We start from the raw sequence: 14857 nt of genomic DNA on the forward strand, positions 1-14857 counted from the left end.
TGTGGTGGCTTATCTCGAAGTTAATGATTTACATATATAAATTTTAATGCTAGCTTTAGTTTTAAGGTGGTGCAAGAAACCAAAAAAATTCTTCCAAATTGTTTATTTGTATTAATTCTTTTTTAAAATCTACTTCTATGGTGTGAAAATGTAGTTTCATTTTGTGCCGCTAGATAGTCTTGCATGTACGATTTGATGTGTTTTAGTTACTTTTATCACCACCAGATAGAATACGAGTATCTTCTTTGTAGCCATTTGTATTTGTTTTAAACTTCTCTTTTGTGTTAGCTTTTCAAATAGCAATTGATTTTTCGTTTTGTTTAGTACTTTCTCAAGAAAATTAAAAATTAATGAATATTGTTGTTAACTAAACAGATCCTTTGTTATTATGTAAACTAGGTAAACATTAAATGTCTTTCAAGACTTGATTCAACAGAAAAATCCAAATTATTTATGTAAGTTTTGCATGCTATTACAAAATCAGATTTTTTTTCTTGTATGCATTAAAAGTTGTACTTTTTTTTTCTCTTCGTGATGATATTCTTATTATTGACATCAAATATAAGTAAGAATCGCATATTGTCAATTCGGCGGCTGCCACTATTTTAATTTACGTTTTGACAATTACCTTAGTATTGTTATAATTCTATGTTAGAAGGACAATAATGGCTAATGTGAAAAGAAAAGAGAACCCTTTAGTATGATGTTGAATAAATCAATATCATAAAATAAATAAATGCGTTTTTCGTGATTCCCTAAAAATTTCACTTGCTAGGCTGACGTTCTTTTGAATATCCACTTTGTGTTTCTTAAATGCTGCATTTTAAGTTTTCTTTTGTATTTCGTCTGAAATATTTTCTTTATCAATCTTGGTAAAATATTAAAGTTAATTATTGAAATGAGTGATTGATAAACTTGGTGAATTTGCATTTCATGAGAAAGTTCTAAAACTAATGAAAAATTAAATTTAAAAAAATATTTGTTGGTCTAACGTTCTTCTCTTGAAAGTTTAATAGTTAATGTTTAAATTGCCTTTTCTGAGATCAGTTAACAAATGTGTAATTCCTGTGATCAAAGCAAAGTGAAGTGATGAAGGACGGAAGGAAATGAAGGAAGGAATTCATGTAAGTATTTCAAAATAAGATATTTTATTGGAAATTGTTTCTTAGGTTCGTTAAAATTAATTTGTTTAATCGTATATAGAATTACTAACGGTCGATATTAGTAAAAAAAAAGAGTGAGTTACGCCTCCAAAGCCAGTTAAAGAGAAATATGAAGTATTTATTATGTTGAGAGTTGGGGCTATTTTTTGTGGCCCACTTTTTCACTTTTTTTATTAATAGAACCCTCGTCATATTAGGTTCAAGATCTTGTACTTCCTTCTCACGTATACACAGGATACGGAACAGTTATACTTCCGTGTACCCACCTACAATGATTATAATAATGAATAAGAAAATCTGGGAGATGTTAAAATTTATTTAATCTTTTTTCTATCCTTATAAAGGTTGCAACGATTTTTATGAATAATATAATGCAAGCTTTTGCTCTGTACTTTAGCGGACCCGAAACCAACCTGCGCTTCGTTTAATTTTATGGTCTTTTTAGGATTCTTGTCTAATCTAAGATTACTTAAATATTTGATTCCTGACATTTTATATTTTTCTTAATAGGAACATTAAAAAATTAACATTCGATCTGATTATCTAAGAATAATTTAGCTTTTTATTGAGCTGTTAGATTAATTTATATCAGCTCAATACTGTAAGTTCTTAAAGTGAATCCAAATATCCTTCACTGTTGCATCCTTTTATATGAACATCCATACAGACCTGCGAATTCCATTTATTCTTAACCCTGCCGTTATAACAGATTCCACTCCAAACTTTCCTTACATCATAACCCCTGAGCCCAAAGGGGTTAACTTGTCCTGCACTACCCTCCCGTTAAATCCTCCTCGTAGACTGTGGCCTTGCGACCACTGGTCGAATGATAAACAGGGCATCCTTCGAATTCAATTCCATCAGTATTTGGTATTAACCGACCATTCGTTGGATAACCTTAATTCAAGTCCTACAAGTGATTTTGTTTTATTATGATTTATACTAACTTTGTTTTTTCTGTTTGGTTTATATGCTGTTGTTGAACTTTTATCAATTTTGCTTGTTGCGTCAGTGATAAGCGAAGTAGAAAATACATTAATAAGGAGGGAAAAAAGGTTTTACGAAAATAATAAATTAAGTACTTGTACTTTGTCTTCGTTGTCTTATTTTAAAACAATACTCGGCTTTGTACTTTTGAACGAAATACTTCGGTAATAAAACCAACAGGATTACTATTTCTAATGAAACAAATAAGTTTCAGAACCATAAATTTCCGCGAAACTTATTGAAAAATAATGCTATTTTTCTAAAAGATATATTTTATCTTAGACGACTATTTAAACTATAACATCAAAATTAAAGCTTATATAGTGTAACTTATTGGCAATGTTTATTGCTTCAAAAGTGTTGACTATAATTATTCATTAACTTTGTGAGATGAATATCGAATAGGGAATACAATTATTAACATTATGTTAATTTATAATTATTAATGAAGTGGTTCGTAACCTTACATTCAGAACGAATTCATATAACCACAAATTTTTATTAGGTGTTCGCCTAAGGTGGACCAGCGACTTTGATCTTTTCAATACCATTATTAAAGTTACCGTAGAGCTTTCTTTCGCTAAGACTTTGAAATTATGTTCACTAGATAGTATTTTAAGTTCAGAAGAACTTCTACATCTATAATTATGTAATCATTTATTCTTTGCATAATATGTTTCTTTTAAATGTTGATTTTTGTGTAGTACCATCTCTTGTGTGTAAGTTATTAGTCCGTTTTTAGTTGGTCAGTCTTTCAGCAACCAATTAAATGGCTAGTAAGCCATAAAGTTAAATTACAGTTTGCAATTGATATTACTCTTCCACAACGAATGTCTATTAATAAAGATTTCCATTACTCTTATAGTTCCGTTACTCTTATAGATTATGATGCAAAATTTCCTCATTGTAGAGAATTCTCTTCATTCGTAAAACCTCTCTGAAGAAATTTAATGCTCAACTTGACTCCATGTCTAACTCTCTTATCGACTGCTTCCTTTTTCTATTATTTTCCTATTTTTGAATAGATGTGCAGCTCTCAATGCTCTGAGATAGCTCTTTTTTTTGTGCCTAGTTAATTTCTTCAAATCGTATTACGCTTGAAACCAGTAAATTTTAACTTTTTAGCTGATTGTACAAAATGAAATAATTTGTTTATTATTTGAAGTAATGAACACTCAACCAGCTGTAACATTTTGTGTAGTTGTAGTTAGTACTGTAGTATAATCAAAACCCACTGGATTGCTGGACAGCAGGTTATGTTTTCCAGCTACATTACCGCCAAATAACCTTACTCTGGCAGAACTTTCTTTGTATTGTTTTTTGTTTTTTTTTAATCGAAGTTGTGTCCAAAGTGTTTACCATCTGTCATTCCATGAATGTTATCTAGTATTTCCTTATCTATTTTTTTTTAATATGTTCGATAATTTCTGCAGCAAAAATGTTCCTGATTCGTAAGATATGGGTTTATGATTTTTTTTTTAGCCATAATTTTCCAAATCATGGGCTTGAAAGTGAAGTGTTCCCGATTTTGAGACTGACGGAATGAAGTGTTTTCTCGTTAAGAGTTTGCCCCTGGGTAGGATTTTCTTTACAATTTATTGTTTATTACGAAGCGTATGTATTTTTTTTCTCTGGTAAACTGCTGCAGATGTGTTCAGCGTTTTGTAGTTTTTTTTTATTTTGAGACTCAAACTTTTTTAAGTAATGATTGGAACATCTGAAAAAAAATCTTATTCTTACCGTCATTGTAAAAATTACCACAGAATTTCTTACACAGTATTTTTTAAAGCTCCTTTCATTCTTTAAAGAGCGTTTAGGTTTAAAAAAGAAAAAATCTGGAATAAAAAGGGGTGAAGAAAAGATGAAGTGTGCGTAGAGAATAGAAGAACTGTCGGAGGTGGATTGGAGGGCGATATGACAGGAGTGTGCAGGGCACACTTAGTACGGCCCCCAGCGACACGGTGTGACCTAGATATCCTCCGCAACACCTTTGCTCGGCCTTCTGCAGCCACTCCATACTCTGACAGACCTTCACTTGTGATTGTAACTGACTAGGTGCGTTGAATGCATTAGATTACTGAACATTATCGGCCCAACAGATCGGGCCCCTCCGAGTATTATAATTCTAACCTACACACCGTTATTGCTACCTGAGAAAAGTATGACTTATTAGGAGCATGAATTATTCAACGTGTATTTTTTCTTCTTCTTTTTATTGGGGAAAAAGAAGTTCAAATCTGTTTGTTTTATCTGATCTGAGCAGCATCCAAGTTTCTTGCACATCATCTCCCTTCGACCTGCGCTTATCTCTTCCTTCTGCTAGTAGGGAACTGTGTGGGCTTGATATTCCCCAGAAAAGGAACCCATAGCGCAATAGCTCGCGTTAGATAGTGGCATGTTTTGATTATATTGACGGATTTTTACTTATGCCCTTCAATAAAAATTAGTACTAGGTAAGAAGGGCATATTTCCCCCACTCCTTACTGCTATTGTTTACATTAGTATTCAGTCCAATCTCTTGAGAATTTTCCTCTTCTTGTAAATTTTGCATTCATAATGTTATGATTTAAAACAAGATGTTTGGTTTTTGAGGTTTCCGTTGGGAGAATTTTAAAATAACTTAACTAAAAACTAAGTTCAATTACATTGAAAGAGTAGTTAGCTCACTGGATGCCAACGCTGTGTAGCCGGCTTTGTTTCCAGCTACTACCCACCTTAGATTTTCTCTTTCTAGAAGCTTCTTACAGCTCACTGTCCGGTGATTAGGACAGTTTGGTCTGTAGCGAGAGAATACTGTCCGGAGGTCTGAAAAGAAAGCGCCAGGTGCCAATCACCTTAGATTTTGACTTTGCTTTAAATATTTTTGAAATTTCTCGGAAATGGCCTTATTATTTAAGTATTATTTAATACTTTGGGTACTTGTTTTGTTCGAGTAAAAGTATTTTTTGTAAATAAAGTACAATTTTATTTGTTCAATTTTTAATTTCTTTTTATTATCAGATTAATGTTTTTAATAATTCAATATTTTTTTTAAATTATAAATAATTACATGAAAAATTGGGTCTCTTAGGCTGGAAACATAGTGGAGCGGCGGGCAAAGCGGCGATGATAGCTGCTTCAGATCAAAGAGAGCGACGAGCAGCGAGCAAAGATTCGCATGCACATAGTGACGAGCTTAGTCGCGTTCTCCTTTTGACAAAACAAGATGGAGGAACTATTTTTATATAAAAATTCTTCGTTGAAACTTTGGTATTTGCAGCAGCTTAGTAGTAGGAGCTGCAGTGTACATGACATAAATAAGTTTAGAAATGAACTTGGTGAATTTCATCACTTGTACCAACAACTTCGGGAGCATCCTACTATGGCCCCACAGAGGTTTCTTTAAACAAACTAAACCAATAATGTATCAATATCCATAACTATTGAAAAATAACCTTTACAAATTGAGCGCGATGAGAGCGAAGAAATCAAACATGTCATAACGCTTCGCTCTACTCTCTATAGATAGCGTTGCTCTATCTTCGCTTTGCTCGCCATTATGCGCGGTCCCATATGTTTACTTGTGTTTGATTTCGCCGCTTTGCTCGCCGCTCCACTATGTTTCCAGCCTTAAGGGTACGTTTACAACGGAGCTGTGAGTATAGATGATAGCAGAGATGATAACTGATAGAGTAAAATATAATCGCTGATTAGTGTGCACAACAGAGCTGTGATACATGCAACATGCCCGAGTATTGAAGAAGAGTTTTTATGTTCAGCAGCAACGAAATGGTATATTTTAAAGAAAAAACGCTTTAGAAAAAATCATGTACATACCATAAATAAAAAACGAAGCACTTTGGGTGAATTTCACCATTTATATAAGGAACTTAGAAATTATCCGGATCGTTTTTTTGAATATGTGAGGATGGGTCCACCCACATTCGACTATATTTTAGAAAAAATAAGGTCAAAATTAAGAAAACGGAAAAATTGTCATGGAAATCCTATAACCATAGAAGAAAAACTAGTGATTACTCTTAGGTTAGTAATGATTTTATTGAAAAAAAAAAACAAATAAATACACATGAAAATAAATGTAAGCACGATTTAAAAAACAAAATATTGTTTAAAAGTAAATAATAAAATAATAACAAAAAATAATGAGTAAAGAGAGCACTAAATAATTTTTCTACCTCCATTTTGAAGCTCCGATACTGGAGTTCAGCTAGCAGAAAAATGAAAAATTCAATTCTATCATCTATGCTCGTTTATACCAGCGAGTATGAGTCACTAGTCGAAGCTTCGTTGTGCACGCTCACATAAGAATGTACTAGGTTATTCTATAAGCGCTGATGCATCACTGCTATCATCTCCGCTATCATCTATGCTCACAGCTCCGTTGTGAACGTACCCTTAGAAACCTTAGGAGTGTTCAAAATAAATTTGTTATTCTGTAGTGATTTCTTTGAATTTAAATTTGCTGATTTTTTATTCATTTATTTGATCTGCGTAGTGAGTCCCACTTCTTGTTATTGATCTGTATCTTCTCAACATATGCACACGTATTGCTGGTTCTTGCATTATTATCACCCTAATATCTTTCACTACTGAATGCAGTTATTTCGATTTTATTGTGGTTTTTCTCTCCTAATTCGTATGCAATTAATCAGAAATAATTAAAGATTGTAAATTATTCATTTCCTTAATACTACTTTTAGTGTGCCAGAGCGTGCTGCCCAGTTGCTTCTTCAGGTAGGAATATTTCTGAATGAATAAATGATGAGACACATATCTTTATCTTGGTTTTCCATTGGGAGTTGTTTTATTCTATTTTCTTTTATGTTATATTTTATCTGTGGCGTCTGCCACCCGTCAAATTAGGTACCCCTCCCCTGAGTAGTGTATCAGATGTTGGTACTTTAGATTGGTGAAGAGTTGGTAGCTCCACCCTTTCACAGTAGAAATAATTTCACTCTGTGTGTGTGTGTATGAGGAGGATGGATACCTCCCCCAATAATCCTTTGGCCAGAGGTAGTATAGAAGAAGGCAAAGCACCTGTGTTTGGCAGATCTCTGACCCACTTTGCACATCTGCCCACTTCCTATATACCCAGTTTTTGGCAGATGTATGGACCCCCGTTTCCACTGCATCTTCTATATATACAAATGTACACCCGCGCGTACACTCACACACAATGTTCCATACAAACAGCCGTTGTTAGTAAAAGCTCCGCTACACTCTCTACCACCAGGATTCCCTTCCGCTTCCTTATAATAATAACGGCACGGGTCTCCTCCCCATTTATCTACTGTACAAATAATATCTTATATGGGCTATAATAAAAAATAAAAGATTTTTAGTTCAGGTGCAGGAGCGTGTTTGTTCATTGAATGTTTGGCTGCGATTTAAGAACACACAATGATCTTACATTAAAGATTCCTTCTAAAGAGACGAAGAAAAGATTTATTGGTAGAGAGAGAACCCAAGCAATAAAGTGAGGACTTACTAATGACAGATCTTGCGAGTCGAAGATACAACGCTGCTTAATTTGTGGTTTTATATTTATACATAAACTTTTATAATTAAATCTTTTTGACAGCCAGGTAATCCTTGCTTCCTGACGTGGCTGTAAAGTAATCGCCTATTTTTTCAGGCGGGACTTAACGAGCAACTACCAATTAGGTGTTGTGACCAATTGTGGGACAGGGGCGGAAGCTCATACTTTACTGTAAACAGTTTTTTTCAAAGAAAAAGTTGTCAAACACGGGATTCGAACTGGGGATCTCCCTGTAATAAAGCCACGCTCTTGACCACTAGACCAACACCCTTTGTCGTGGCTGTAAGAGTTATCAATTTCTTTCACTGATTTTCGTTGAAAATATTTGACGTCCTCTGAAAACAAAAGTTGTTTTTTAGACAAACTCTCCGTCATTCTTGTACTCGTTTTCTTTCTTTTGGAACCTTCAACATCTGAAATTTTATTGCTAAAAGTTCCATAATTTATATTACAAAGCAAATCCAACTTGTTGTCCAAGTGTTGCTGTTGTTTTAAGTTCTTCTTTAATTTCTAAGAACTTTTTTATTTACTGTCCGATTTTGTTTTATTTTACAAAATAACTATTTAAAATGTGGTTATATCCGCAGTGATTGTCGATAACTTTGACTTTATCCGTCGTGGCGCTCATGTTTATTGTAGCCCAGTTCGTTTAGTGTGAGACAGATACTTTGTGAATATATGAATTCGAAATCTTTTGCACCAAACTGTTTAATTTGACTCTGATGATGAATCAAAGTCCAAAACCTGCCAGAGATACTTTAAAAACATGCGTACAATGACGGATGAAATCAAAGTAAACTACTATTCCTCTAAGTTTCAAACCAGCTAGGTCATTTTCTGGAAATAACTACAACTTAGTGTAATTCTCTGAAATATCATGAATTTTCTTTTGTCTTGTGGACACGCTTATCTGTCTAGCTTTTCAGGAATTGGAAATCTTCACAGTATTCATCCTTCGGATGATCTCGATGGGATATTGGCAGTCTAAAATGCTTGGTTCTAAAAGTCTAGATAGAGCTGATAGTAAATTGATTCTTTGTTACTTAAAGAGCACTTGTGTTTATGAAGAGTCATCATTAAATATTTGGGGCCTCATACTAGAGTCCATTTTTGCAGGGTTTGTAAAATTGAAAAGGAGGCAACTATTGATCTGTTGTAGAAGGAAGTGCCATTGATCTCGTTGATGGATTGTTTGGGGGTATGAGGAGTTCTGGTTCCTGGATCTTTTGTTCGATTTGTTCGAATTATCTGAATCATTGTCTCTAGCTGTCGATTTTTTTTTTGTCTTTGGTGTTAGCTAGATTGGCCTAAAGAATCGTTGGATAGCATTAGGACTTTTTTTTAAAATAATATTTTGCAAATAGCAACCAATGATAGTTGTTTACCTTTTCATAAATTATAACCCTTGTTAAGGTTCCGGTAAAAACCTTTTTAATACAAAGAGATAGCAAAGCAGGATGTACGGGTTAATCCGAATGCAGTTACGCCTTGTTAAGGAAGAACTAAGCCGTTGCAATTTTTTTGGGTTACTTTTACTTTATTTTTTGTTGCATTTAGTACACCCTTTGACATCATTAATCAACTTTTGCTTTTTTTAATGATGTTTATTTCTTAGTTTTTATCATTTTGCCGAGTGGTTATTTTACTTTTTTTGAGAACTTCAGATACAGTGGGTGAAATTGGAGAACTTACTTATTACTTGAGACCAACAGATGGTACTTTGAGCTGTCATTGTTTTCAAGGTTATTAATACTTTACAATGCTTATTTTCTCTTTAGAGAAAATGAGTTTTCCGGAAAAATAAATATTTTAAACAGGAAAACTAAGTTTTTAGCACGTGTTGTGGTCTGAATTTATTTCTGTTTAATAATTCAAAAAAATTAATATTACAAAAGCTAGGACTTGGTATTCCATTTTTAGCACCATTTTCATTTTGCTTCCGCAACCTATGATTACGGACAAAACCGGAAGTGCATATTTACAAAATAGGTTCCTTTCACTAGAGGAAGTCGATAAACTGTGAAAACCTACAGCTAACATTAATATCAGCTTTTATTTGGAGCAGGAGGAGTTTTTGGTTTTTAGTTTAATTGATTTATCCCCATTAAATTTGAAACTTAAACTTCTTTTAACCTGATTTTGTTGGCAATGCTGCTAGCTGCAGCCATTATTAACTTTAAAAAAAGGCAATAAGCGAGAAAAATCTAGAATATTGATTAATTTATTGGAATATAAGTAAATTATAGCTTATAGAATCGCTTTTTTTTTAAATTCATTTGATTTGGCAGTCAACTAACATTATATAATTTCTTTTTTATTCTCTCTTACTACCAATAAGAGAACGTTTTGCGATCGTGCTAATTTTCTGATTTTCAAAACCATCACTTCCGGTGGAAACTTAGTTTTGAAACTTTGACTCGATTACACTTTAGAAACTTTAAGATCAGAAAAGAAATTCTAGTATTTATCTTCTGAAATGGGGGAAATATTTGGAGAACAAAAAACTTAAATAATTCAACCCAATTCATTCAGTTTTCTGTCTGTATTCAGAGTATTTTGTTATTGAACTCTTATTCAATGAACCCATGTTCAACAAACCCGTAATTATTGTATTGAGTATGTTTATTCAAATACTCCGAGGATATTGTAGTGTGAGTTGTCTCCTTTACATTGTCGAATCTAATCTCACAAACAGTTTTGCATTACCAAGTTGTATATGTATTACTTTAAAGATTTACGAAAAGATAGTAAAAGAGCTATCCTAAAGAAATGGTAATAGGAGCCCTACTACGGTATTTTTACTAAATCCACTATGAACATGTTGAAGGAAGTACTCTATTCTTGGTTTGGTACCAGAACATCCGCTTTCGTTCACTCAAATAAAGCAAAATACGAGAAAAAAATGTGCAAAAAAATGAATGAATAAATAAATAAACTGTACCTGGCAATGACTTCAATGGAGCACACCTGTGTATACTTTTTTTTTTGGAACCATGAACTGTTCTAGTTTACACATGTCTTCGTACTAATTGGGCGCGCAATGTTCCCTCTATAACTTATTAAAGTATATCGTTAATATTATTGTAAAAAAGTGATTGAATGAGTTTAATTACGTTCAATAAATTTCAGGGATGAACGTACTAAACGATTTTCTTTACTAGAAATTCTCTTGTTTTTTTTTCTTACAACATGGTATTTTTACTGAAAGTTAACTACAATTTAGTGTTACTGGGTGCTCCTACAAAAATATTTGAGCGATAGTGCGCGATCCATCTCCATGCGGATTATCCAATCTTTAGCTGTTTTAAAGTTATGAATTTTTTTGTGTGCAAAATCCAAAACATACGCCATTACACTTTCTGAAGATCTCAACCTGGTAGTACGCGAGTTGCTGGTTTGTGGTACGCGAAAAATAAACAATAATGGCGGACATATTAAAAAATTAAATCATAAAAATATCATAGAAACATTTTTATGAAAGTCTATGCAAGTTTTAGAGTCCCACTCCATATAAACAAATATAATAATCCTAAAGAAGAGTTTTGTAAATTAATTAATAATTTTGAAGAGAAAAATATGTACGCAGTTTTTAATTGTTTAAAAAAAGTTTTCAAAGCTAAGATCTTACACTTCACAAAGTTTTTAAAGTGAACATGAACTTGAACTCCTTTGTAACAGATACATTGTATCTCTATACAAATAAAGATGATAGTAAAATAACAACTCGAAACAACAAAGTTCACGAAATACAATCATTTTTACGAAGTGGTGCAATTTAGTATGATGTACTAACAAGTGGTGCGCGAGTCGTTTGGGAAACGCTATTCTAGTGCATCTATTTTAATTCACGTTTTCCATTTTTTATCAATCTTACCAAGTAATTGAAATTCCAAACTTAATATAAGGCAAAAATACCTTACAACATAGAGTTAAATTATAGCAGGATATGTTTTAGCCTTTTGTGCTTGTATTTTTTATAACCAAGAGAACTCAAGTTGTAGTCAACAATACTTCTTACTTGCGGGTAGGGACTGGTATACACGAATTTAAAAATTTTTCCGTGGCCCTATAGATAAATGTAGACACGCTGGCAACATCAAGTGCTACATGCATGTAGTCTATGGGTGTCCATCGGGGATATGACCCATCTAAGTCTTAAGCATTTGTTTTGAACTCTTTGTAACTTCCCGTAGTTGGTGCAACAAGTACTGGACCACACAGGGGCTGTGTATAAGAGTACTGGACGGATATAAAGATAGTAAATTAGTTTTTTATTAAGAAAATCTATGCTAGAGTTGCGGTTTAACAGAGGGAACAGACTACACATAATTCCTACCGCTTTATCGCACACTGAGTTTATGTGTGTTTGTGGGGAAAATGCCCCTCCCAAAAAACACTTTAGTTTTTGCGTTTATGCGTTTTTCAAAAAAGTTAGACCAGTTCTTTCTTGAAGCTTAGATTTACAATTTTATTAAGTCTTTACCTTGTGAATGTTCCCTTGTTGATTCCTTATAGGAGGTTTCCGGTCGAGGCAGCATTGGACTCCCATCTGAACAGCCATTTAAATAGAGTATACAGTTTTACTAACTTAATGTAGGGGTTAGATATGTTGCTAAAGTCTCTAGTTAGTGGCCAATCCAAAATTAAGGTTCGTCTTCGTGTGTTCACTTTAGATTTCTTGTTTTACGAATAAATTTATGGCGGCTCTTGTGAAAGAACCATAACTTAATTAAAGAGCAATTAAATCCATCGTAACCCTGTGGCAGCTTAGTGGCGCCAGTCTCAGAAGACGGGACAGTTCCATTCAGCTGTAGAAGGAGGTCTTTCAGGATACTTGGTCCTAGGTATTCCACTCCATTAAGCGCATACAAGGACATAATGGGGACTCGTGCCGCACTTGTCTCCCAGCATTGACTCAAAACTCGTGCTACTCGTCTTTTATTATTTAATAAAAGTAAATTTTCTAGTTTGAATAGAGGAAGAAATGACCATGTCGCCATATTGTCCATCTGTCTTTTTTGGTGTTCTCTGAGTGTTTGCCGCCAAATTTGGTGGTCTACTTCAAAGCTTTTGTGTTTTCTAATATTTTTGGACTTAAAATTAGTACTTCTATTGTGAACACAGAGAGTGGCGGCAGGATGTAACACACCAATCCGCTTCGTTGCAGCTCATATTATTGCCAATATCCTTTCGCTTGCTTATACTTTGTCTATCCAGTATCCTGTTCACTGCAGTGCATTGGACCTTATGTCGAACTACTCTCATTGGGACTGTTCTCCAGGGTTGTTTTAAAATCAATGTATACGCGATACAGCCAAAAGTTAACCCTTCAAACCAGAAGCTACGCTGGTCGTAGGTGACGTGGTCTACAAAACAAAGGCGAAGATGTTCCAAATGAGCCGTCCACTGCACAAACTGGTTAACTCCATTTTTTTTAAGTGTCCAAAGCATTTGGTTCAGCAATAGCTTTTTATATTTATAATAAATTTCCCAAATAATAAAGGTTTAACACCATTAAACGACCAAAATTTTGTTGGCTATTAAATAATAATTTATTTAGGGATGGGTATTAGTTTAGTGGTCAAGAGCGTGGTTTTGTAAATGGGAGATCCCCAGTTCGAGTTACTACTTTTTATTTGTTAGAAACATTGTTTTAGTTGGACGTTAAGCCTCGCCTGAAAAAATAGGCGATTACTTTACTTACTTTACTTGAATAATTTATTTTAGAAGCCATTTTGATTAACTCCGTGCTCTTATTTGTTACTCGTTGTAATAATTCAACTCAAATTCAGTAGCAGCCGCTTGAATGATAACGCTAAATTTATTTGAATTTATATTATAAACATAATTATAAAAACACAATGAACGTTATTTCATCGCATTTGTCCATGTTTTTGTTTTATGGAGTTAATCAAGGTGTGCAGTAAACGGCTGCACAATCTGAAATCTGTAAAAAATCTGAACGAACGAAGAGTTGGATGGTTTTGGAATCGAACCTAATTAACCAAAAAAGTTTTCACTTTATGTTAGTCGCATTCGCCATTCGGCTGGTTCCCTTTGTCTGCAGACAAGTTGGTCTAAGTTCTTCAGGTTCTAAAAAACAGTCTTGCTAGAAATCTTAGAATAATAATGAAACCGCATACTGGGACTTTGATCGGATTGAGTTTAGAAATCATCTAAGACAGCCGAGTAAAATTAAAAAATTATTTCTGTTGTTCACGCAAAAATTATTAAGGGAAGTTTTACAGGGTTACCAGGAATAGAATCTAGAAGTTAATCCAAAATCAAAATTTTTTTTTGTGTTAACCTTGCACAAAGTTTTCGAAAACCAAAAATCTTCTAAAGGATGTTATGAATTATCATTTTTGAAGTTTATTCACTTTTTAGGAAGTTGTTGACATTAAAAATGAATTCATAATCAGGCTATTATAGTAGTAATCAGATGGATAACTGGGAAAACGAATGGTGATATAATGTTAGGCCTATATTCCGTTATGATCTTTACAAATTTAGCCTACATCTAGTACAGTTAACATTAAGGTAGAGTTCAAATTATCAGGGCGGTGTCTAATAATAAGTATTGCTAAATAGTAAATGGAAATAACGGGCCCCCGATTTTGTCCCTCAGATCTAGATTAACTGAATAGTAACGGTTACTTACTTTGACTCCTTAACAACCCGCAGTAGGTTTATCACAGGTTTGGCTAATTGTTTTGGCGATTCATTTTTTTTTAGTTTTGTTTCAATTATCGGCCATCTTTTGTTTTGTAGACCGGAAAGTAGACTGTTAAGGTAATCAAAATCCATTATCAGCAGTCAAGAAACTAAATTTTGAACGAAAGAAATCTTAAACATTACGAGTTCACTTAGGTACCAGCTATTTATAAAGTTAACTAAGTGAAAGGTAATTTTGTCTAGAAATTAACTTAGCTTAAATATATTAGTAATAAATATTACTGCTTATATAATCGCAGCTAAATTCTAAAATCTATTTAATGTTTGGTGCTAAATTGCCCAGTCTGGAGATTAGCAGTCGGTAAATGCATTTTATCCAGTTTTGCAAAATAATCTATCGGAGAAATATTTGAATTTTATAATTTTAAAGATAGTACGATTACAAATTATTAAATATTATTTAAAAAATAAGTGGGACATTCTGCTTTATCGG

General features: G+C 33.4%; 1 protein-coding gene across 1 annotated transcript in view; it reads left to right on the top strand.

Annotated features, from left to right (window-relative positions):
• Positions 1-1091: 1091 nt before the first annotated feature.
• LOC141447939 (protein lethal(2)k10201-like) overlaps positions 1092-14857 on the top strand; it is a 75910-nt gene continuing 62144 nt past the window's right edge. The window contains exon 1 of the mRNA XM_074115913.1: positions 1092-1124. Within this exon, the coding sequence (XP_073972014.1) occupies positions 1107-1124 (18 nt within the window). The 5' untranslated portion in view covers positions 1092-1106. The remainder of the gene's footprint in view (positions 1125-14857) is intronic.

This window comes from Rhodnius prolixus, unplaced genomic scaffold (genome assembly GCF_049639745.1).
Source record: "Rhodnius prolixus isolate KJV_2025 unplaced genomic scaffold, Rpr scaffold_13, whole genome shotgun sequence".
Lineage (NCBI taxonomy): Eukaryota > Metazoa > Arthropoda > Insecta > Hemiptera > Reduviidae > Rhodnius > Rhodnius prolixus.